The sequence below is a fragment of the Sminthopsis crassicaudata genome, chromosome 4 (genome assembly GCF_048593235.1).
Source record: "Sminthopsis crassicaudata isolate SCR6 chromosome 4, ASM4859323v1, whole genome shotgun sequence".
In the NCBI taxonomy this organism is placed as follows: domain Eukaryota; kingdom Metazoa; phylum Chordata; class Mammalia; order Dasyuromorphia; family Dasyuridae; genus Sminthopsis; species Sminthopsis crassicaudata.
In genome coordinates, this window is record NC_133620.1 from 311,206,336 (window position 1) to 311,232,995 (window position 26,660).

A 26,660-nucleotide genomic window follows, 5' to 3' on the forward strand; every position below is an offset into this window, starting at 1 on the left:
TGTCTCCTAGGGCCAAGCAGAACAAACTTAAGTTATATTACATGAATCTACCCTTCTAACATTTTAAAAAGGTTATTATGCCTTCTAAAGCATTCTCTTCCTTGAGCTAAAAATCCCCAGTGGTTTCAAGTTCACTCCCCAAAACATTTACACTCTTCTTTATGCTATCCAGCTTGTCAATGTTCTTTCTAAAATATGGTATACAAACCTGAATCCAATACTTCAAAGGGGATCTTACTAAAGCAGAAATCCTCTTCTTCATTCAAGAATCTACCTCTCAAAATTCCAGACCAAGATCACATTAATTCTTTGCTCTGTCATTTTGGTACAATTGACTCATGCTGAGATTACACTTCACTAAAATCCTCAGACCCATTTTTTGGTCAGCCTTAATCTGTGAAGTTGTTTATTTGAATCTGAATAAATGGTTTAGAATCTATTCATCCCTATCAAATTTTTTTTCATTAGATTCTATCCACTTCATTCAATCCCTATTCTGTGATGAAGCTTAATAGCTATTTTTCTTCAGTTTGTATCATTAAATCTTTTATCTCTTAGAAGGGGAGGGTGGCTTCATGTTAGACATGGAATTGGGAAGGCCTGCACTCCATTCTTTCCTCTGACACAAGCTGTGTGCAAGTTATTTGATCTTCCTCAGTCCAAATTTCCTTATCTTTAGGATATATGAAATAATTTCTGAAGTGACTATAGTATTTGCTATTCAAACAAGATAATTCATGTAAAATATTATATAATTGTCAATAATTATTGTTACTCCAGTTGTATGGAGGAAGAGGTAGGAAGAGAAAATCTCTTATCTGCATCACCAAATAATCATAATCATCCAGTTCAGGACATGGTATAAATACACCAATTTCACACAAGTGAAGCAATTTTCTTTATTACCCAGGATACCCAGATTCACCTAGACGATGCTCTCCGAGGCCAGGAGGACCTAAAGGAGCAGTTAGCAATGGTTGAGCGCAGAGCCAACCTATTGCAGGCTGAGATTGAGGAACTGCGGGTAACTCTAGAACAGACTGAGAGAAGCAGGAAGATAGCAGAACAAGAGCTTCTGGATGCCAGTGAACGTGTACAACTCCTACATACCCAGGTGAGGATTCATTGAGTCCTTGGACTCATCACCAGTGATGATGAACAAATCAGATTGAAGTTATTAATAAAGTGAATTAGCAAATGTTTGCTAATTTCTTCAAAACTGTATATAAGTTGTAATGCTAAATGCTAGGAGGAGCAAAATATAAAGACACAGTCCCTACTCTTAAGGAGCTTAAAGTTGAGAAGGAAAAATACAATAAGAATGCAAACAATTATAACACAAATTAAAGTATAGGAAGTCTAGAAGAGAAATATAAAATACCTCAATGAGAGCTTCAAAGAAGAGATTCCTTCCTCCTTTTGAGATGGAATGTGAGAGGTTAAAAGGGGACAGATTAAAGATGTTATTATGATGGAAGAGTGGTGTTTGAGCTGGACTTGAAAAAACCACCTTCAGTATTTTTAACTACTTTCTAAATTTCCAAGAAAATATTTTCACAAGGCAAACTTATATATTTCTGAAATCAATAGAGCAGATTCCTTCCTTGCTTCATAGCAATTCAATCTTTTTTGGATATGTGTATATGTATACACAGACACATATGTATGTATGTATGTACAGATATATGTAAGTGGAGACACATATATATTATACAACTATTAACTGAAATCTTTTGTCACTTTCTTTCCTTGTCCACTCTCCTACTTTATAATTGAGCAACAACAATAATATAATTAATTGTAACAACAATAAAAATAAATTCAGTAAAACTAACCAAAACATCACCTAGTGTGATTACATATAGTTATTCTTTCCATATTGTGGGGGTTAGACGTGAAGTCCCCCCTAAATCTAGAAAATTTACATAAAATTTTTGGCTCTCCCTTCATATCAGAGAAGTCTGACTTGTTATGGTATTAAAAGATAAAATATGTTGATATTATATGTTATTCACACACATATTTTATGCATTTTTTTGAGTTTCTAAACTTTTTCTGTGCCACCTACTGACCCTTGCGTATTATCTGAAGCTTCTGTAAAACTAAAATATTCCCATTTCATTTCTTATGCCAACCCACAATATTTTGAAATCCAAATAGGAAAAGTCACAATGTAAAAGCAATAATTGTATACATATATATGCACACATACACACATGGTATACATATAGAAGGTGAAATAGAGAAAGCTTTATTTAGAGAAGAATAGCAAATAGTTGCTCTGTCATTTCCAGTTGTGTCCAACTTTTCTGTGATCCCATATGAGGTTTCTTGATGAAGATACCAGAGTGATTTTCCATTTCCTTCTCCAAGTAATTTTATAGATGAGGAAACTGAGGCAAACAGAATTAAGAGTTTCCCAGATTCAAAGTTATTAAGTGTCTGAAGTATTTGAACTCAGGTCTCCCTAACTCCAGGCCTGACTCTATTGCCACCTAGCCAGCCTCATAGCAAACAAACCACTTGCTAGGTCCAAAATAACAGACAATTGAAGCTTCCCAGCTACTTTAAACAGAGGAGTACCTTATGAAAAGCCATTAAGCAAATTTCACTGATTTTAACCAGAACACCAGCCTGATCAACACCAAGAAGAAATTGGAGACTGACATTTCTCAGCTCCAGAGTGAAATGGAGGAAGTAATTCAAGAATCTCGAAATGCAGAAGAGAAGGCAAAGAAAGCAATCACTGATGTAAGTAGAAGAGGCATGTCTTTTGCCAGCAAGGATTGGACTACCTGACATTTTCAGGTTTCATACTTTTCTTGATTTGATTGCTAACTAGGCAGCAATGATGGCTGAGGAGCTGAAGAAGGAGCAGGACACCAGTGCCCATCTGGAGAGGATGAAGAAAAACCTGGAGCAGACTGTGAAGGACTTACAGCACCGTCTGGATGAGGCTGAACAGCTGGCCTTGAAAGGAGGAAGGAAGCAGATCCAGAAACTGGAGGCCAGAGTAACTATCCCAAATTTTAATGCATTGCCATTCAGCTGCAAGAGTTTGGTGTGGATATTAGTGATATAGTTATTATTACAAAGCCTGAGAATCCATCAGCCAGCATTTGTTAAGCACTAACCAGGTGCCAGGCATTATGTTAACACTACAAAGAAAGGCAAAAAATGGATTATATTCTCCAGGAGCTCAAATTCTGAGAGAGACAATGGAAATAACAACCTATCAATGAGCAGTAGGCAGGTAAATTAGGGGCAGAATCAGAGGGAAGACCCTCTGGTTAAAGAAGACTGAGAAAGATTTCTATCTCAAAACTAGAGGTAGTTTCCAGAGTCATCCAGTTTAGTCCCTTATCTTCAGTCAGGGCTGTGATAAAAAAAATCCTCAAAATATATTTGCAGTAGTTTATTGACTTGGAAAAAAGTGCCGGGTTTATAATCAGAACAGGCCTCAGTCTTTTCTTAGATTCTTGTTAGCTTGGTGATCATGGGCAAATTACTTTGCCTCTCCAAGTTATCATCTGTAACAAGGACAAGGGAAGAGGGATAAGTGTATATATAGCACCTAACTGTGCTAATATGCTTTTTCTCATATTTTATCGTATTCTCACAAAAACCCTACAAGAGAGGTGCTGTTATTATATCTTTTTTATGGTTGAGGAAACTGAGGCAAACAGAGAATAAGTGACTTGCCCAGAATGACCCAGCTCTGATTTGAACTCCAGGTCCAGCAGGAATAATAACTACCATGCACACAGGTTTATATGAAGAAAGTGCTTTGGGAACCTTAAAGTTTAATATAAATGTGAGTTAGTATTCTTTGTCTCTTGGTTTCCTCTGTTGCTCACCCTGATAGACATTTTCTAACTCAGATTAGGTGATTTAGAGCATCAGTGAAAGCAAGAGATGGAAAACATGTTTGTGTTCAAATGTGCCTAATAAACCCCTCCAGTCCAAAATGGTATAGAGAACAATTGCCATCAGGGATTTAGAGTTTGAAGGTACCTGAGAAAGTATGTCGTTCAAACCCTTCATTTTAAAACAAGGAAGCTAACTTAACTAGTTTCCCAAGATAAAACAGATCTTGTTAAGTGGCTCACGTAATGTGACACAGATAACACACAAGAAATTTAAACAGCAGGTCTCAAATCCAACTTCACTATCTCCAAATCTAGCTATACTTTCTTGCCTCCCCAAGTTAATCTCTAGCCTTTGAGCTTAGTATTGTTGGTGTTCTAGCCAGAGGATTTTTAGTTAGGGATCCCTAGAAAGTCATTTGTGAAGTGGAGTTTAGGAAGATACTCCCCTGACTGCATTTTCATAACCCAACCATTCCTGAATGCTTCCTTTTCTTTTTTTCATTTTTCCCAGGGAAAAGTCTTTTCCTTTCCTTCTTTCTTATTTCCAAACCTAAACTACCTTGTTGTAAGTCATCATATTTGATTTTAGGTACGTGAGCTTGAAGGAGAGGTTGAAAGTGAACAAAAACGCAATGCTGAGGCTGTTAAAGGTCTACGAAAACATGAGAGGAGGGTAAAAGAACTCACTTACCAGGTAAGTAGAACCACTCTTCTGTTTTTGAGCCTTCTCCTTCCTAAGAAATTGGAAAAGCCCTACATAGTGTTGTGGAAAGAGCATACTGGGTTTTGATAAGAAGTTTAAGAGACATGGTTTCTGGTAATTAATCATTTTATTAATTAATTAATTTTTTATTTTATTATTCATGATAGCAGTCACAGTAGCAATATAAAACATGATAGCATGATGGAACTTTTGGATGCAAAGGGGTCCTTCATGAAATTTACTCAATGCTTTATATGCCACCAATTCTTCTACTTTGAACAAAAAAGTTAATTCAATTTCATTATCAACAGTGTTCTTCAGATGCTGATTTGACTGAGTAATGAATAAGACCTAGGAAAGGAAAAAATTTGGATTATATACCAAATTATATGTTATTTAGTAGTCATTTCTCTCAATTTGGAATCTTTACACCTGAATTCTAGTCCTAGTTCCAACCCTTAGAACTATGTGGCCATAGATGAGTTTCTTAGCCTCAATTTCTTCATCTATAAAATGTGCCATGAGGAAAATACTTTGCAAACTTAAAATTGTTATTATCTATCTTTTGACTTATTATTCAATATATCTAGACATGCATTAATTTGGTGAATATGAGTTATGAGGCCCAACGTATAATACAGTCCTATTACAGCTATAAAGACAAGCTATATGGATGAGGATGTCTCCAGATATGACCAAACCTGTTCCAGGTCCACCCACATGCCTTCATTAAAGTTGCATGCAATCCTTTGTGACTGCTGCCTTGAAGTATACAAAGATAATTTGTCAAAATATTGATATCAGGCATTTGTTTTTTGACTGAGTATATTGTTTTTCAAATTCATTCAGACTGAAGAGGATCGTAAGAATGTTCTCAGGCTCCAAGACCTGGTAGATAAATTGCAGGCAAAGGTGAAATCTTATAAGAGACAAGCTGAGGAAGCTGTGAGTATTTTCAAAGCTTGGAGAGGAGACTTTATTTAAACATGACAATTATACTATAAGAGTTTTAGTCATTTTGATTAATTCAATAGATATTTATTAAACATCTACTACTATGTGTTAGACACTGAAGAAAAGGGGAAGCTGTATTTTAGGAGAAATTATTTTGTGAACAACTACACCCACCCATCCTAGTGGAAAAAAATCCTCCATTTCAGAATGAGTCCTCACATAAAATGTTTCTAAATCTTAAATTACTTAGAATGGTATAGAGCTTTAAATAACTCACTTAACTGATTATATGTATAATTAAGACATGTATTTTATATGTAAATTAATATATCAAAGTCATCCTAAGGTTTTGTATCACCATCACTCTCCAGAAAAAGGCATTTTTAAAACTCTATATGTGTATATTTTTATTTCTACTATCACATCTTTATATCAACTATTGGCATTTACATCTTCTATAGTTCCTTTCTCTGGAAACCTACAGAATTTTCACTGGAATGATCAATAGTCTTTTTTTATTTATGATATAATGAGTAGTATAGTAAATATAAAGTCAATATAGCATGAGTTCAACTCCCCCTTTTCACAAATACTGGGAAAATATATATTCTTCTTATTGCCCTAATCAGTTCTATAAGATTGTAAGTTGCAAAACATTTGCCAGCCTTTGTTGGTTAAAGGAATTTCCTCACCAAGAAATCATAGATCAATAAAATGGAAGAAACTGATTTGTGGGAAGCCCTTAGTAAATCTTTCCTGGTGGCTCCCTCTTACTTCATATTGTGGGTTAAAAAAACAAATAATGATGGATCTAACCAAAGGAGGTTCCTTCCTTTTCTCTTTTCTGCTACAATGGAGTCACAGTTTATGGCCAGAGGAGAGCAGGGCTTACATATAGCCACAATTTCACAATATAAGAGTATAACAACTACATAAAGGAGTATAACAACTACATAAAGATGTATAACCTATCTCCTCTGCCATTTTCAGGTGGATTTTGAATTTATTCACTATATTCACTATTCACTTCATCTAATCATTAAGACTTTTCTGAAATGTGCATTTAATATTATTAATTAGTTATTAATTGATTAATTATTAATATGATTACAAAAGTACATAATTATATGATGTGGTATATAATAGTACAATTAATATTAATATAAAAGTAATCCTCTACTTTTCCCAAGCTAAGGTGCTTCATAAATTTCCTGGAATAAAATGTAATTAAAGTTATAAATTACATCCTGATATTTAAGGTCAGAAATAGGAAGGACAAAGTTTTTGTTTTCCTTTGGAAAATAAGCAACAAAAGGATTGAGACTAAGACAAACACATTTCTTTTCTTCTAACAAATTTATTTCTGTTTTCAGGAAGAACAGTCCAATGTTAATCTTTCTAAATTCCGAAAACTCCAACATGAGCTGGAGGAGGCTGAGGAACGTGCTGACATTGCTGAATCCCAAGTCAATAAACTTCGGGTGAAGAGCCGAGAAGTTCACACCAAAGTAGTTAGTGCTGAGTAATCAGCGCTAACTGAATCCTCTAAGTGACTGAAGAAATGCACAAAATGTGTTATTTTTGATCACTTAGTCCTATAAATAGTGTATTCTATCTTCCCTAACTGGGAAATAAAGCAAATTTTGCTAACAAATTAGGCTTCTCTTTCATTTTTAAAGTTCTTTGTTCTAAAATATGCTACCTGCTAAGCTGTAGGTGGCATAATTGTAGAATGTTAGAGTTTAGGATTTTTAATCTGAATTCTATGAATTTGATTTTGTAGTTGTTAGAATTTTGACAAATATGTTTCAATATAAGAAGTTCCCATAGCACGCACACAGGTGCACGCGGCCGTGCACACACACACACACACACACACACACACACACACACACACACACACACAAGTTGAGAACCCCAAATATATCTTAATCTAATCCATACCCAAAAGAAATCCCCCCTCTAGCAATGATCCTCTAGCTTCTCCTTTGAAGATCTAAATTAAGGGAGAACCCACAACATCCTGAGGCAATCTGTTGCTCAGATTGTTGAGAAGCTTTTTCTGATATACCTTTGTAAAGTAAGAACATTTCTCATTTGAATGTGTCAGAACAAAGTGTTAATGGAGCCTGTTCACATTCAAACAAAGCCATTGCAGAGAGACTTTGTCTTGCCTAAGAACCAATATAAAATAGATAAACCTGTCTCAGAGCCAGATACAGATATCGAGGTTCTGGAAACAAAGAAAAAGGGAGTGGGTCTAATAGAGATGAACAGAAAGCAATGGCAGGCCCAAGATCAATCAGCAAAAAGAAGAAAGACAAAGTAGAACTGATTTGTGACAAGAACAAACTTTTTCTTGGGACTTCCTCAGTCCTTGAATTTCAGCACAATTAGACTGATGGAATTAGCCCAAGGTTCTTACTCTGAGATGCTGTTGAGTCAATGCTCCCTTTCCATTTCTGTGTTAGTTGGATACCAAGTGATACAACAAAATCTGCACTAGTTCCAGAAGGGATTAGTATTTTGTCCTCCTTTTTCCTGTTCCTTGGGTTCACATATAGAGGTCAGATTTAAACCTGACTAATTTTAAAAGGAAAAAAAAAAATCAAGCTTTCTATCTGAAAAGGAAAGCTTATACCCTACAGAGCTTCTTAGATAACATGGAATTCTCCTAGAAATCTGAAATTTAAAGAAGAGAATCAAATTGTTTGTATCAAAAACGAAGAGGAAATTAGAGCAATAATTAAGAGCTATTTTGCCCAACTGTATGCCAATCAATCTGATAATCTAAGTAAAATAGATGGATACTTACAAAAATATAGATTGCCTAAATTAACAGAGGAGGAAATAAATTACTTCCATCATCCCATTTTAGAAAAAGAAATCGAACAATTATCATTCAATTATAATCATTTCCCTAAGAGAAAATCACCAGGGCCAGATGGATTTATATAAGAATTTTATCAAACATTTAAAGAACATTTAACTCTAATACAATGTAAACTATTTGGAAAAATAGGAAAAGAAGAAATTCTATCAATTTTTTAAAAATGACACAGACATGGTGCTGATACCTAAATCAAGTAGAGTCAAAACAGAGAAAGAAAATTATAGACCAATTTCCCTAATGAATATTGATGCAAAAATCTTCAATGAAATACTAGCAAAGAGATTACCACAAGTTATCCCCTGGATAATCCACCAGATAGGATTTATACTAGAAATGCAGGGATGGTTCAATATTAGGGAAACTATTAGCATAATTCACTATATCAGTAATGAAAGTAACAAAAATCATATGATTATCTCAATAGTTTAACAAAATACAACACCCATTCCTATTAAAAACATTAGAGAGTATAGGAATAAAGGGAGTTTTCCTTAAAATGATCAATAGCATCTATTTAAAGCCATCAGCAAGCATCATATGTAATGAGGATAAATTAGAACCATTCCCAATAAGACCTAATAAGACTTTGAAACAAAGTTGCCCACTATCACCATAACTAGTCAATATTATGTTAAAAATGTTAGTTGTGGGCAATAAGAGAAGAAAAATAAAGGAATTAGAGAAGGCAATGAGAAAATCAAATTATTGCCTTTTGCAAATGATATGTTGGTATAATCAACTAACAAACTACTAGAAATAATTCACAACTTTAACAAAGTTGCAGGATACAAAATAAATACACATAAATCATCAATTATATATTACCAACAAAGTCCAGCAGCAAAATAGACAAAGAGAACTTCCATTTAAAATAACTATAGACAACATAAAATATTTGAGAGTCTACCTGCCAAGGCAAAGTCAGGAAATATAATGAACACAAATTAGAAAACACTTTCCACACAAATAAAGTCAGATCTAATCAACTGAAAAAATATCAAGTGCCCATGGGTAGGCCGAGCTAATATAAAAAAAATGACAATACTATCTAAATTAATCTATTAAATCAGTGTCATGCCAATCAAACGCCTAAGAAATTATTTTACAACAAATTAACAAAGTTCATTGGGAAGAATAAAAAGTCAAGAATTTCAAGAGAATTAGTGAAAAAATGCAAATGAAAATGGCCAACCTGTACCAGACCTAAAACTATATTATAAAGCAGTGGTACGGCTAAAAAATAGAGTAGTTCATCAGTGGAATAGGTTAGGTTTACAAGACACAATAGTTAATGATTATAGTAATTTAGTGTTTGATAAACCCAAAGACCCTAGCTTCTGGGATAAGAACTCATTATTTGACAAAAATTGCTGAGAAAATTGGAAATAAGTTTGACAGAAACTAGGCATTGAGCCACACCTAACACTCTATTCGAAAATAAGATCAAAATGGATTCATGATTTAGGCATAAGAGTGATATTATAAACAAATTAGAACCACATAGGATAATCTATCTTTCAGATCTATGGAGAAGGAAGGAATTTGTGGCCAAAAAAGAATTGGAATACATCTTGGAATGCAAAATGGACAATTTTGGTTATATTAAGCTAAAAAGTTTTTGTACAACAAAACCAATGCAGAGAAGATTAGAAGGGGAGGAATAAACTGGGAAAAAAATTTACATTCAAAGTTTCTGATAAAGGCTTCCTTTCTAAAGTATATAGAGAATTGACTCAAACTTATAAGAATTCAAGCCATTCTCCAATTGATGAATGATCAAAAGATATGACCAGACAATTTTCAGGTGAGGAAATTGAAACCATTTCTAGTCATATGAAAAAGTGCTCTAAATCACTATTGATCAGAAAAATGTAAATTAAGACAACTCTGAGGTACCACTACACACCCCTCAGATTGGCTAAGATGGCAGGAAAAGATGATAAATGTTGGAGGGCATGTGGGAAACCTGGGATACTAATACATTGTTGGTGGAGTTGTGAACTGATTCAGCCATTCTGGAGAGCAATTTGCAACTATGCACAAAGGACTATCAAATTGCGCATACCCTTCGATCCAGCTGTGTCTCTACTGGGCAAGGTATCCCAAAGAGATCATAAAGGAGGGAAAGGGACCCACATGTGAAAAAATGTTTGTGGCAGCCCATTTTTGTAGTGGTAAGAAATTGGAAACTGAATGGATTCCCATCAGTTGGAGAATGGCTGAATAAGTTGTTGTATATGAATGTTATGGAATATTTTTATTCTATAAGAAACAATCAGTAGGATGACTTCATAGATGCCTGGAGAGACATGAACCTATGCTAAGTGAAGTGAGTAGAACTGGGAGATCATTGTACATGGCAACAGCAAGATTATACGATGATCAATTCTGATGGATGTGGCTCTTTTCAACAATGAGGTGATTCAGGCCAATTCCAATGGTCATAAGATGGAGAGAGCCATCTGCATCCAAAGAGAGAACTATGAAAACTGAGTATGGATCACAACATAGTATTTTCATTCTTTTTTTTTTTGCTATTGTTTGCTTGCATTTTGTTTTCTTTCTCATTTCTTTCATTTTTGATCTGATTTTTCTTGTGCAGCATGATATTTGTGGAAATGTGTATTGAACAATTACACATGTTTAATATATACTGGATTATTTGCCGTTTAGAGGAGGGGATGGGGAAAGGAAGGGAAAGAATTTGGAATACAAGTTTTGCAAGGGTGAATGTGGAAAATTATTTATGCATATATTTTTAAAAATAAAAAGCTTTAATGATAATAAAAATTTTTTAAAAAGAAATCTTGAGATTTATTGAGAATTGACACCTTACCCTCCAGTTGAGAAGCCAAATTGTCCTGAGTGAGATCTCCTCCGTGAATGTTTCAACACATAAGGCCATCCAGCCAAGATTTAGAGAAGTTTCCAAGTGTTCTTTTTGTACAGGTACCCAAAAAAGTTTCTCCAAGGTTCATTTTTTACAGGTAATAGCCCTTTTAGGACTAGGCAAATTTCCTCTAGATTTCTTTACCAAATGATACCTAGTTTCCCCCAATGGATTTTTGTCACTGCTGGGATATATCTATTAAGATTTCAATGCTATCCAATATCAGTACAAGGAGATTCAGTTAAAGAGTAAAAAGAAAAACAAGACAAAAGATTCCCAAAAAGAAGAGATTGAGCACTTTGATAACTTGGGATTTCCAAACCTTATGAGCCTTCTTTTATGGATGTATATTGTATCTCACAATAAGCAGGCAGTGTAAGTCTGTTTAAATACAAGAAAATTATAAACATTTATTAGCTACGTACCAGCATTTTAATGATACAAAATTTATAATTCTCACATTAGTCTTGTACAGGATTTTTTAGTACAGTAATTATCCGTAACTAAACATTCAACAAAAAAAAAGTGTAAAAAGTCATGTCAGAAGAAATTCATTTGACTTTTAAGGAAGCACATTTTTAAAAGGACTGCTGTGAAACCAAAGTTTAAAAAGGAATCAAATTTATAATGAATTGAAAAATGGTTTCCTCCTCCTTAAAGGGAAATAATCCCGCCTTCCTACCACAATGAAGTAAAAACAAAACAACAACAATAAAAAAAAGACATATCCATAACCTTATAAAATTGTTTCTGGAATTTTTCTGCTACTTTATCTTCTGCATAGATGCTGATGAATAAACTGCAATTATTTTCATGGTAACTTTTTGCAAATATTTGTCATGAGTGCTGCAATAGGAAATGACCAATTATCTATGAAATGATGCTTCTTGTTTACTTTAGATACATGATAAAAACCAACTCACCCACTTCTTTGTTTGCCTCTCCAAAGAGAACTTGTGAGCCATCCTTCCATTTAGCTGCATGATACAGTGGGGAAAGCACTGACTCTGTAGAGGACATGTGTTTAAATCTGGCCTCTAATAATGACTGGAGTCATGTTATTTAATTTCTCCAGATGTCCATTTGTTCATCTGTAACGTTACTCCAGAAGACTTCTAAATCTAGCAATAGGGGGCAGCTAGGTGGCGCAGTAGATAGAGCACCAGCCTTGAATTCAGGAAGACCAGAGTTCAAATCTGATGTCAGACACTTAACACTTCCTAGCTGTGTGACCCTGGGCAAGTCACTTAACCCCAGCCTTAAATAAATAAATAAATAAATCTAGGTATAGGATGAGATTTAATTTATAGTTAATTTGTCAAGATTATATGATTTAGTTCCTCTAGAATTATGTTCTTTTGCTGCTCATTAGACAAAGATATCACATTTAGATTACCAATCAAGTTTACAATTTAAAAGCTATGTGACTTTTAAAACCTTTGCTCCCCTATTTCTGCCACCATCACTTCAGACACATGACAAAGAGTCACTTTGTGTTTTACTCTATTTTATGGCTTGCCATGAATTAATTAGCAAGTGGACTCTCTATACTTAGCCTAAGTGAGCTTCAGAGTACTGTCTCAGTCTTTTGCCAAGATCATGCTGAAAGATTCCTTTGTATGACAGGTCCTAGCAGAACTTGTGCTCTATTGTCATGACTTTTGAGAATCCAAGGTTATTTCCACCCTTCAAGGAGGAATTGAATTAGGACTTTGTGGGACAGCTAACTTAAACTAGCTCCTTATTAACTATTTTTGTTCTGACTTTCCCAATCTGATGAACATTCTCCTTGGCTGAGAAAAGCAGAAGCAAATACAAAATTGAGAAGTTCTCCCTTCCATATGTAATCTGTTATCAAGCATCTTGTATGTCTTCAATGATTGTTTCTTTATAATCTTTCTCTTTCCCCTAAAATAGCAATTAAAAAAACAAACATCTGTATAGTCTTCTGTTAGCCTTAGCTCATTTGTGCTTTGTATTTATATTCTATTATTTACCCTTGTCTTCATCTTCTGGATATGCCTTTTTAAAATATAAGCTGGTCATTGAGTTGTCAGTACATACACATCAGTCTTCTTTGAGAATCTTTCCTCTCCTGTGTTTGAATTATCTTTGTGTCTTCAGAATTTCATTCTTAAGGATGCCTTCATCCTTTCTGGGCTGATTTCTCCTATCAAGTTTGAATGTAGGGGTCCTAATTCACCTTTCTCTATAACCTTTGAAATCCACGGTCTCTAAATCTTACATGCATGTCAATTCCAAACTCCCCTCTCCTTCATAATAAATTCTAGCTTCCTCCCGAGAAACCAAACATTTTGTTTGTGGCAGCCCTTTTTGTAGTGGCTAGAAACTGGAAATTGAATGAATGCCCATCAATTGGAGAATGGCTGAATAAATTATGGTATATGAATGTTATGGAATGTTATTGTTCTGTAAGAAATGACCAGCAGGATGATTTTAGAGAGGCCTGGAGAGACCTACATGAACTGATGCTAAGTGAAATGAGCGAACCAGGATCTCATTATACACAGCACTAACAAGATAATATGATGATCAATTCTGATGGGCATGACTCTCTTCAACAATGAGATGATTTAAACCAGTTCCAATTGTTCAGTGATGAAGAGAACCATCTAAACCTAGAGAGAGGACTATGGGAGAGCGTGGACCACAACAGAGCATTCTCACTTTTTTGGTTGTTGTTTGCTTACATTTTGTTTTCTTTCTCAGCTTTTTTTCTCCTTGATCTGATTTTTCTTGTGCAGCAAGATAACTGTATAAATATGTATACATATATGGGATTTAATATATATTTTAACATATTTAACATTTTTTGGACTATCTGACATCTAGGGGAAGGAGTGGAGGGAAGGAGGGAAAATTTGGAACAGAAGGTTTTACAAGGGTCAATGCATATGCTTTGTAAATAAAAAGCTTTAATAAAAAATTTTAAAAGAATCCAAACATTTCTGCTTTTACAAACAAATTCTCTGTCAGTCAACTATTGAGAATCAGATTTATAATAGAAATTTTCTTCAATTGTTTCTATATCTTATGATGGATGGAAATAATTTCTGGTTCTTAATTTTAAAAGAAAATAAACAAATGTAAAGGAACATAAGAGAAACAAATGAAACATTGCATCAATTTTTCATTATAAATATTTTAATATTTTATATTAAATTAATTTAGGTTTGTGTTAGTTAAGCTTTAAAACATTTTTAAGGTAAGTTAATGACAAACTTTATTTTTCTCTATTTTAAAGAAAAATCCTCAATACTATGAAATGATATGCCTATGTATGACTATTATTATAGAACCATGATATTATCTTTAAGGATTTTAGTGGCATTGCCCTAATAGGTTATAATTTGGGTGTTGTCACATTATGGAAAATCTTTTGTGTTTCTGAATACCACTCATCCCCTACCTGTTTATATGCCTTTCTATCATTATATATGGGCTTCTTTCTAAGTAGTTGTTTTTTTTTTTTTTTTTTTTGCCCATGGGAGATGAGATTAATCCTCTATTTTTCTACTCTGCCTCTGTTTTTTTCTCCAGTTTTACTGGGACTGAGAACAAACGTGTATACTTACATATTCTTTTTCTCTATTGTTTCCCACTCCCCTGTATCTTTCACTTCTGTCTTTCTGAAATATAGGGTTTTGTTTGTGGTGTCAATTCATTTAAGGGATTAAAGAGTTTATTAAAATGTTGAATAAAGGCAAGAACAGTCCCCTGGATATCCCAGCTCATAGTCTAACCCCTTCATTCCATAGAAAGGAAAAAAGACCTTAGCACTATTACTTAACCTCAGAAGTGTAAATAGAAAATGGATCTGTGATATCTTTTCCCACCATATCATGTTGTATTTTTAAATGAGAACCCCCAAGCCAAACTGTCCTAGCAGAGGATGTCATCTCTTTTAGTCATATATAAATAAATGCTTCAATCTACCATAAGAACTAGAAAACTACAAAACACATGTGTCAAAACAGACATGCAGCTTGACTTTTACTGGCACAGGCCAATTGTCACTGCCATCACCACTCCTATTGATAAAAATATCTGATAGCTCTGCAAGAAAACCAGCAACAAGTGTTGCTCAATACCAGGTCTATCCACATTATTAATAATTCAAAATTCCCTTCCTAAAATAATGACAGAAGCTTTCAAAATTCTATTCAGAAAAATCATATATTTTGCTTTGAAAATTTAACATTTACCTAATACTTCAAAGGTCTTCAAATGCATTTGTTAAATTTCTCAAACTAGATGTTACATAAATATCTTGTATTCAACATATCCAAAAATGAAATCATCATCTTTTTCCTCAAATCCTTCCCTCCTCCCAAGTTCCTCATACTCCCAGTCATCCAAGCTCCAAAACTAGGGTGTCAACCACCACTCCATATTTTCTCCTGCACCCCATATCCAATCATTTGTCAAGTCCTGTCAATTGTCAAAGGCAATTCATGCCTAGCACATAGTATGTATGAATTGATTGACTGAATGAATTTACTTAATTCTTCTTCCTCACATAAGCCTATATTTTATCCCTTTCAATTGGTTTGTAGTTCCATTAACCACTTATGAGCTGTTAATAATTCAAATTTGTGTCATACTCTAAGTTTTATAAAGTATTTTATTCATAATAGCCTTATGAGGTAAGTGTAGCCATATTCAATATTCTATTCTATTGAAGAAAAGGGAGCTAAGAGAGGGTAAATATAATGAATAGAAGGCTAGGCTTGGAGTCAAAAAGGCTTTCATATGAATTTTTCCTCAGATGCCTACAAGATATATACTGTTTTCTCATCTACAAAAATCTATAAAATGGGAATGATAATTATTCTATCTGCTATAAAGATTGAATTAGACAAAAGATGTAAAGTGATTTACAAACCTTAATGTTTTAGGATTGTGAGCTTTTACACAGATTATACAGTTTATATGTGAGAACCAAGAGATGCAGACTCAGGTCCTCTAATTCCAAAAACAGTAGACTATTCTATGTACTCTCTCTTCTCTCTCTCTCTCTCTCTCTCTCTCTCTCTCTCTCTCTCTCTCTCTCTCTCTCTCTCTCTCTCTCTCTCTCTCTCTCTCTCTCTCTCTCTCTCTCTCATGAATACAGCCAGTTGAGAATGTTAAAATTTTTTACAATATTTCATTCTTCCCAGTGCTACAGCTATTGTTCTCCTTGAGAGAAGATAAGGTAATCAGGCACTTGAACTAAGTCCAACTTTTAAATGCTCCCTCCCTCAGTCAGTCAATAAACATTTATTAAAGGCCTTCTATGTGTCAGTCACTGTGCTAAGCATAGTGGATACAAAGAAAGGTAAAAGATCCTTGTTCTCAAGAGCTTACCATCTAATAGGGAAGAAAATACACAAATAACTATGTACAAACATAATATATTGGAAGCTAAATTGAAGATAATCAATAGGAAGAAGACACTGTGCTTAAGAAGGATCAAGAAAGGGTTCCCATAGAAAATGGGCTTTTGACTGGAACTTTGAAGGAAATCAGGAGGTAGGAATGAGGATGAAGAGTATTCCACAAATGGAAGAAGCCTGCCTAGAGTCAGGATATGGCTTTTTCAAAGAACAGGAAGGAGACTAGTGTCACTGAATTGTGGAGTAAATGGATTGCATTGAGGGGCAGGGGGAGAGTGGTTTAAGAAAACTAGAAAAATGTAGTGGAGGGCAGAATATGAAGAATATGGCTTTGAATGTCAGATAATATTTTATACTTGAGGCTGAAGGTGATAAGGATTCACTGGAATTTGTTGAGTAGAGGTGTGAAACTTTAAGATTCTCTTTGTAAGCTTCAGCAAAGATCTATTCAGAAACCTAGCTTAAAAACAGGCCTCAGAGTTCAGACACTTCTACTTAAAGAGACAAAGAAGAGAACAGCAACAATAAAAAAAGGATATTGATAATATGGGCAGTTAACAACTGCTAGATGCTGCATCTTCTTCTATAGGGATTAAAGTGCTGGAATAAACATATAGCAGTTGCCAGCCAATACACTGTAAATTGTGTTGCCTGGCATTAAAACAGATTTGGGTGCATACTATACAAACATGGTGATTTCTCTGGAGTGCCCTCACTGCCTATTTCTAACAGATTTTCCTAAATAAGAAAGAGAAAGCAGCAGGCAGATGGAGAGAACAATACTTAAATTAGTATTTATCAACCTAATTCTGCTTCTGCCTAAATGAAATCCAGCACTGCTGCCTCTTGAATTACAAAAAGCAGAAAATTCTCTCATGTTGGAAGAGAAAAAATTCTCATTGTTAGATAGGACTTTAGATAGGCTGCAGTCTAGCCTCTTCATTTTATAGATGAAGCCCCAGGATGTGCTTCATATGGTTTTACATTTTTTTTTCTTTAAAATCCAGAGTAATTAATAGTTCATACAAGTTCATATTATCCTTTCCCTCTGATATCTCCAGGAACTTCCTATTGTTAATATAACTATTCATGGAAAATATTAGCACTCGAAATATTCTATTATTAATGTTATTAATGGAAATATTAAGAATAGAAATCAATCACATCAAAGTCCAGATAACTGAAACAAAAGAAATCTTTTCTTTCTCTAACCAATGTATAGAAACTCTCCCTTCTGTTCTACAATACATGATAAATCAGGAGTTTTTTTGGCAAGGCAGTTGGGGTTGTGACTTTCTAAAGCTCACACAGCTGGTGAGTGTTAAGTGTCTGAAACTGGATTTGAATCCAGGTCCTCCTGACTCCAAGGCCAGTGCTCTATGTACCATGCCATTTAGCTGCCTCCTAAACCAGGAATTCTTTTTTTTTTTTTTTAAATAATTTTTATTATATATATTTTTATAATGTTATCCCTTGTATTCCTTTTTCCAAATTATCCCCCCCCTCTCTATTCCCTCCCCCCGATGACAGGCAATCCCATACATTTTACATGTGTTACAATATAACTTAGATACAATACATGTGTGTAAATACCATTTTCTTGTTGCACAATAAGCATTAGATTCCGAAGGTACATGTAACCTGGGTAGATAGACAGTAGTGCTAACAATTTACGTTCACTTCCCAGTGTTTCTTCTCTGGGTGTAGCTACCTCTGTCCATCATTGATCAACTGGAAGTGAGTTGGCTCTTCTTTATGTTGAAGATTTCCACTTCCATCAGAATACATCCTCATACAGTATTGTTGTTGAAGTGTATAGTGATCTTCTGGTTCTGCTCATTTCACTCAGCAACAGTTGATGTAAGTCTCTCCAAGCCTCTCTGTATTCCTCCTGCTGGTCATTTCTTACAGAGCAATAATATTCCATAACCTTCATATACCATAATTTACCCAACCATTCTCCAACTGATGGACATCCATTCATCTTCCAGTTTCTAGCTACAACAAAAAGAGCTGCCACAAACATTTTGGCACATATATGTCTCTTTCTGCTCTTTAGTATTTCTTTGGGATATAAGCCCAGTAGTAGCACTGCTGGGTCAAAGGGTATGCACAGTTTGATAACTTTTTGGGCATAGTTCCAAATTGCTCTCCAGAATGGCTGGATTCTTTCACAACTCCACCAGCAATGTATTAGTGTCCCAGTTATCCCACAGCCCCTCCAACATTCATCATTATTTGTTCCTGTCATCTTAGCCAATCTGACAGGTGTGTAGTGGTATCTCAGAGTTGTCTTAATTTGCATTTCTCTAATCAGTAGTGATTTGGAACACTCTTTCATGTGAGTGGATATAGTTTCAATTTCTTCATCTGAGAATTGTCTGTTCATATCCTTTGACCATTTATCAATTGGAGAATTAAACCAGGAATTCTTAAGTCTTTAGTTCTTAAGTCTATGAACTTCAAAAAAATCAATAATTATTCCAATATAATTGGTTTCTTTTATGCTGGTATTTTATTATATGTATTTACATATATTTTACATTTTATACATTTACATTTATTTTACACATTTTAAAAACAATATTCTGTTAAATGGCCCATAGGTTTCATTGGTGGCCAAAGGGACCAAATAAAACAAACAAGCTCATAAAATCAGTTATTCTAAATAATTCCTACCAGTCACTTCATTTCCTCCTTTTGTAACAATCCTTTATGGCAAAAACAAAAAACAAAAAACTTCTCAGAATACTACAAACATCAGTTTGTCTTTATCTGGAGACAAAACCCATTATAAAAATACAAATACAAAACAAGATTTTAAATCACTGGAAACTCCAGAAGGAAATGCTAACTTTCAAAACAGAAAAAAAGTTGCTTATCAGGGAGAAGAAAGGCTGGAAAATTCATAAATTCATCAGGTCACAGAAGTGTTTGAGGCAGACACAGTTAAGCAAACAGTAAATTCTGCCCTGGGAGGTTATTATTCCCTAAGTAAATCAGTGATCTGCTGGATCCAAGGCTCCAATTGCTAATTTTCGTAATTAGGATTATTCTCAGCTCAGGATAACAGTGTCCTTTCCTTACAAGTGACTTCCTCCTGGATTTGATGCCATACTATTTCCATCAATTGTCCACATTCTCAGATTCTGATAATAACCCACAGTGAAGGAAAAACAAGTCTCAGATGTTTAGGCTGCTAAAGCTTCTCGTGAGGTCATTGCTATTCTTCCTACCACTTAGTCTCCTACTTTATTCCTCCCTTGTCCCCCAAATAATTTCACTTTTTCTTTAAAGTATCAATGCTCAGAGTTCAAACTGTTTGGTCTATGGGGGTCTGACCTTTTCCCCTCCCTGCCTATGAGGAGCCATTCCATAGGTCACTCTGTCAATCAAAAATCAATCAATAAACTCTGATTAAAGAGTTACTGTATGCTAGGCATTATGCTAAACATTGGATAGATGAAAAACCAAGCCCAGAGGAAAGAAATGATTAGCCACGAATAGAGATTCTATTGAAAAATGTAAAAACCTTTAGAGTGGAAATAGTTTTGTTTTTTTCTTTATATCCCCAACACCTAGTATGGTACCTGACACATAATAATTTCTTAATAAATGCTTATTTAATGAATGCTCTCTAGGACACCTGTTCTTTAATTAACAAACTGATAACACTGCATCTTTGACTGTTCTTTTCTAACACTGATTGTACTCTCACTTTACTAATTTCTTTTAAGTATCATTGAGGACCAAATAAAAGAAAAAATAAGACACTTAATATTTTTTAAAATGGGGCACCACAGGTGGATTTTATTAAGACATATTATAAATAATGTGGGATAGATCAGAAACCACATTTTGTTATTTTAGGAAAAAAGAAGAAAAGAAGAAGAGGAAGAGAAAATGGAGGAGGAGGAAGATCTAAATGCTTAAAGGAAAAACTACCTGAATAGGAAAAAAAAGACCCACATAATAAGATAATAATTATGAGTAACTTTACTATGTCTCTTTTAGACTTAGACAAATCTTACAAGGAAAAAAAATACATATTTTTCTTATTTCTCATTTTCCCTTACTTACTTCCCTTTAAGTCCCAACTAAAATCTACAAGAAGCCTTTATCAATCCCATTCAATACTAGTGATTTTCAATACTAGTGATGATTATTTCCAAATTATTATAGATGCATATGTAATGCCTGGATATAATTGCTTGTTGTCTTCCCCCTTTGAGTATGAGTTGCTTAAGAATAGGAACTATTTTTTTGCTTTTCTTTAAATCCTCAGCACTTAGCATAATGCCTAAGTAGTTACTTAATAAATGTTTATTGATTGACAGAACTGAACATAATGTTTGAAAAATAAATATTAAAAATCTTTGGTAGCTATTAAATAGGAACATTATATTAATAATTGGAATCCATCTATCTTCAGCATTGCACATCTTTGCAAAAGTCAGTTTGATAGAACACAAAGAACTAAAAATAAATGGAAAAATATTAAACATTAAAATATTAAAAGTGTTTCTTGAATTAAATTAGTGATGAGTCTCTCTGACCTCAGGGTTTTTAATTAAAGCCTTTCCACCTTGGTTTAAGAGCTGGCAAAGCTTATCGTCCACTGAAATAGCCTTTAAAAATCCAAGGTCACCTCTATGAGGCATAGGAGTAGAATTTCAGTAGAAGTTTAGTGTAGTAGCATACAAATATAAGCTCTTTTGAAGAAATAAACTTTTTCCTGGCACTGAATTCTTGGAAGAATTTATTGCCCAGATCTTTTATAAAATAAAACATTCCCTAACTCATTTTAACAATACCATGTGACTTTCATATCCACTAAATGTGATTTGGCAATAGAATTTTCTTACAAATTCTTCATGCTCATCCACAAACCTGACCCCTTCTTATATGATCTAACACATCCTTTCACCATGTCTCATAGTTACTAGTCAGACACACAACTTCACTCTCTGAACACTCATAGAACTACACATATATATATATACGTATATATCTGTATGTATGTATATATCTGTATGTATGTATATATCTGTATGTATGTATGTATATATATATACGTATATATCTGTATGTATGTATATATCTGTATGTATGTATATATCTGTATGTATGTATGTATATATATATACGTATATATCTGTATGTATGTATATATCTGTATGTATGTATATATGTGTGTGTGTGTGTATATATATATATATATATATATATATATATATATATATATATATATATAAACTTGCTCTAATAAATACAGGACTATACATATGCTTATGCTAAAACTTTCAGGTTTTGGGAACCTGAATAAGAATCTGTATAAGAACAGATCTTTATTATGGACATGTCCTGTCCTTATCTACACAGAGAGCTGGTGAGGAAGGATAAGAGGTATATGGAATGTAATATGTTTACATCCTTAGGGAGTCAGGGATACAGGATTAGGTTTTCCCAGAGGGAGTTATTTAATTTTTGGTACTTTTAATCTTTCTTTTCATGTTATTAGTAATAAATTTCTTGAAGGCAGGAACCATGGCTCATATTCCTTTTTTAAAAAAATTTTAATATATTTTGTTTATTTTATAATTATAACTTTTTTGACAGTACATAAGCATGGGTAATTTTTTACATTATCCTTTGCACTCACTTCTGTTCTGATTTTTCCCTTCCTTCCCTCTACCCCTTCCCCTAGATGGCAGGCAATCTTAATATATGTTAGATATGTTATAATATATCCTAGATACAATATATGTGTGCAGAACTGAATTTCTTGTTGTACAGGGAGAATTGGATTCAGAAGGTAGAAAACAAAAGAAGAAAAACAAAAATACAAACAGTTTACACTCCTTTCCCAATGTTCCTTCTCTGGGTGTAGCTGATTCTGTCCATCATTGATCAATTGGAACTGAATTAGATCTTCTCTTTGTTGAAGATATCCACTTCCATCAGAATACATCCTCATACAGTATCATTGTTGAAGTGTATAATGATCTCCTGGTTCCACTCATTTCACTCAGCATCAGTTCATGTAAGTCTCTCCAAGCCTCTCTGTATTCCTCCTGCTGGTCATTTCTTACAGAACAATGATATGCCATAACATTCATGTATCACAATTTACCCAACCATTCTCCAATTGATGGGCATCCATTCATTTTCTAGTTTCTAGCCACTACAAAAAGGGCTGCCACAAACATTTTGGCACATACAGGTCCCTTTCCCTTCTTTAGTATTTCCTTGGGATATAAGCCCAGTAGTAGCACTGTTGGATCAAAGGGTATGCACAGTTTGATAACTTTTGGGGCATAATTCCAGATTGCTCTCCAGAATGGTTGGATTCATTCACAACTCCACCAACAATGCATCAGTGTCCCAGTTTTCCTACATCCCCTCCAACATTCATCATTATTTTTTTCCTATCATCTTAACCAATCTGACAGTGTGTAGTGGTATCTCAGAGTTGTTTTAATTTGCATTTCTCTGAACAATAGTGATTTGGAACACTCTTTTATATGAGTGGAAATAGTTTCAATTTCTTCATCTGAAAATTGTCTGTTCATATCCTTTGACCATTTATCAATTGGAGAATGGTTTGATTTCTTATAAATTAGAGTCAGTTTTCTATATTATACACACACACACACACACACACACACACACACACACACACACACACACATATATATATATATATATATATGTATATTATCAGAACCTTTAACTGTAAAAATGTTTTCCCAGTTTGTTACTTCCCTTCTAATCTTATTTACATTAGTTTTGTCTGTACAAAAACTTTTTAATTTGATATAATAAAAATTTTCTATTTTGTGATCAATAATAATCTCTAGTTCTTCTTTAGTCACGAATTTCTTCCTCTTCCCCAAGTCTGAGAGGTAGACTATCGCATGTTCCTCTAATTTATTTATGATCTTGTTCTTTATGCCTAAATCATGGACCCATTTTGATCTTATCTCAGTATGTGGTGTTGTGTGGGTCCATGCATGGCTCATACTTCTTGAGAAACCTTTTTCTAAGGTGACCTCTTTATTGCTAAATCCAATGGCCTCATTTTTGTTCTCCCTTTTCTGGGGTGTTTTACATTGTGGACAAACTCCTTTTTCTGAACCCTTTCTGATGCCCTTTTTGCCCGTTTTTCTTTTCCCTTGCTTTCTATAGTTCACTTTCAGAATTTTTCTTATATGTCTTTGACTACTCCTCCTTTGACTCCATCACTAGATTTCCCCCCTCTTTCCATAGTTTAAATAGGAAGGATGCAGGAAGGATTTGCAAAAGTGCTAACATTTATACTGCCTTTCTTGACGAGAGTACAGCTAATCCATTCATAGCATGAATTTCTCCATCATGATTTTGATATCACAATAATTCAGAATTTTTCTATGTTATGAAAGGAGAGCCAAAAAATTTTACATGGATTTTCCAGATCATGGGGGGTGCTGTGACCTTAACCCCTGTGATGTCGAAGTGATAAGTACAGAGTATGCTCCCATGACTTGGCCTAATATTTCCATTTAGATATATGTTCTCTTAGACGGTCTGCCATTATGATGATGACAGTCAGAAGAGCCTCTGTCTGGTCTCGGCTTTGTCACTATTGACATGGATATACTTTGACAAGTCATGTTTCCTTTCTAGGTATCTGTTTCTTCTTCTGTAAATGGGGCAGTAATAACCACTCTGAAATCTTCATACATTATTGTGAAAAGCAAATGATGCAATGTATGTTTTAACAATTGGTAAAATGCTATAAAAATGTTAGCAATTATTATATAATAGTTAATAATTATTAGATGGTTAACTAGAAGAATGAAATAACTCTGAACAGAAAAAGTAACTGGTTTGGAGTAGAGGAATGAGAAAATGTTGTCAAAACAACTTTTATTATGTTTCAGATACTGTGCCAAGCTCTACAGATAGAAAGAGAGGTAAAAGACATTCCTTGCTTTCAAGGAGCTTAGTTTAACGGGAGAAAACAACTATACAAAGAAGGTATATGAACTAGATGGCAAGAAACTGGAAACCAACTGAATGCCCAGTTGGAGAATGGCTGAATAAGTTATAGAATATGAATGTTATGGGATATTATTGTTCTATAAGAAATGATCAGCAGGATTTGGTTTCAGAGAATCCTGGAGAGATTTACATGAATTGATGCTAAGTGAAATTAGCAGAACCAGGAGATCATTATACATGGCAACAGCAAGATTATACAATGATCAATTCTGATGGACATGATTCTTTCCAACAATGAGATGATTGAGGCCAGTTCCAATGATCTTGTGATAAAGAAAATCATCTACATCCAAAGAGAGGGCTGTGGGAACTGAGTGTGGACCACAACATAGCATTTTCACTCTTGTTTGCTTGCATTTTTTTCTTTCTCATTTATTTTTGCCTTTATATAGTATTTAGCACAGTGTCTGGCACATAGTAAGTGCTTAATAAAGGAATGTGACTGAAATGATGAAGAAGGAAGAACTGACAGGAGACTGGATTAATCAAAACCAGTAAAACAATATATGCAATGTAAATGGAAAGTACAATAACAACAAAACATGAATGTTAAGTAATTATAATTACCAAGCTGGGTCCCAAAAAAGAAATGAGAAAAAGCACTTCTGTTCTTTGCAGAGTTGGGGGACTATAGATAGAGAACTTACATAGAATGTTAGACTACTTAATTTTTATTTATTCTATATAAAAGGGATGACTCATTGGTAAAGGAGGAAGAAGTCACAGGAAATGAAAATGATGTAAAAACAAAAGATATTAATAAAAATTATAAATAACATATATAAGTAATACCATTACTATTTTAAGAACTTTGAATGAATAAATTTTGAATATTATAAGCCCCCAAAGTAACTACAGAGGGCATGTGTAGGAAGATGTTATCTGCATTCAGATTGTATATTTTACATATATATATATATACATATATATATATATTACATACACATTTGTGTTCAATGGTAGTTATTGCTACAATGAGGAGAGGAAAAAAGAAATTTACTTGGTAACTTTATTATATATTTAAAAGGCATAGCAAGTTGTACATAACTTACAGTTTCATATACAATCATTTGTTCCTACTATATTGTAGAAATGTTTATTTTATTGTATAAATTAAAATAGAATAAATAAATTTTTTTCAAAAAAAGTTTTAAGACTTGTTTGTTGTATAACATTGGAAAAGTCCCCTCCATCTCTTTGGGGTTGTTTCATCTCTATAAAATAATGAGATCAAATTACATGATTTCTCTACATCCTTTCCTACTGTTTTATATAGTTAGTAAAACAGTTTTAATTTCAATCATTACTATTATTAGTGTTCCTGCTTTAGAACTTTTGCACCTAAATTCTTATTCCTGGCTTAGAAAATTTTGTGCTTATTTTAAAAAGTTATCTCTTACATAAAGCTCTTTGAAAGCCTTAGATGTGAAATGTAAGATATTATCAGACAGTATGAACACAATTAGCTACAGTGTCTTCTCATGTGTCTTTTTGATGTGGTGGAAAGATCTCTTGAATAAGTCAGGAGACCCAGGTTGTAATCCTTGGCTTGGCCACTAATTTTCTGGGTAACCTTGGACAACTTATGTTATTTCTTTTTGACCTTAATTTCCTCATGACAGGTGGAATATTCTAAGAGATTTTCTAGAATCCCTGTTATTTCTTAGAGTTTAAATTTCAAACTTATTCTTTTTTAAAGTGCCTATCTTAAGTGACCTTTTTTGTGTCTTCTCTCACTTCTTCACTGCTCTTCTTCCAAATTCAAGACCCTTGCAACCAAAAGAATCATTTCTATGAAAATAAAATCCTGTCTTCCTCATTTACTCATTTCCCTTCATACTCTGGTTTCTATCCTCACCATTTTGCTAAAAGTTCTATCTCTCAAAAGTCACTAAAAATCCTCCAAATGCAA

At 33.9% G+C, this 26,660-nt stretch overlaps 1 protein-coding gene across 2 annotated transcripts in view; it reads left to right on the forward strand.

The window, feature by feature from the left end:
* Positions 1–7,180, forward strand: part of LOC141566921 (myosin-8) — a 44,940-nt gene extending 37,760 nt beyond the window's left edge. For both annotated transcript variants that reach the window (XM_074312071.1, XM_074312072.1), the window contains 6 exons: positions 911–1,114; positions 2,626–2,751; positions 2,843–3,013; positions 4,459–4,563; positions 5,422–5,517; positions 6,900–7,180. In XM_074312071.1, the coding sequence (XP_074168172.1) occupies positions 911–1,114; positions 2,626–2,751; positions 2,843–3,013; positions 4,459–4,563; positions 5,422–5,517; positions 6,900–7,052 (855 nt within the window). In that variant the 3' untranslated portion in view covers positions 7,053–7,180. The remainder of the gene's footprint in view (positions 1–910; positions 1,115–2,625; positions 2,752–2,842; positions 3,014–4,458; positions 4,564–5,421; positions 5,518–6,899) is intronic.
* The last annotated feature ends 19,480 nt before the right edge of the window (positions 7,181–26,660 follow it).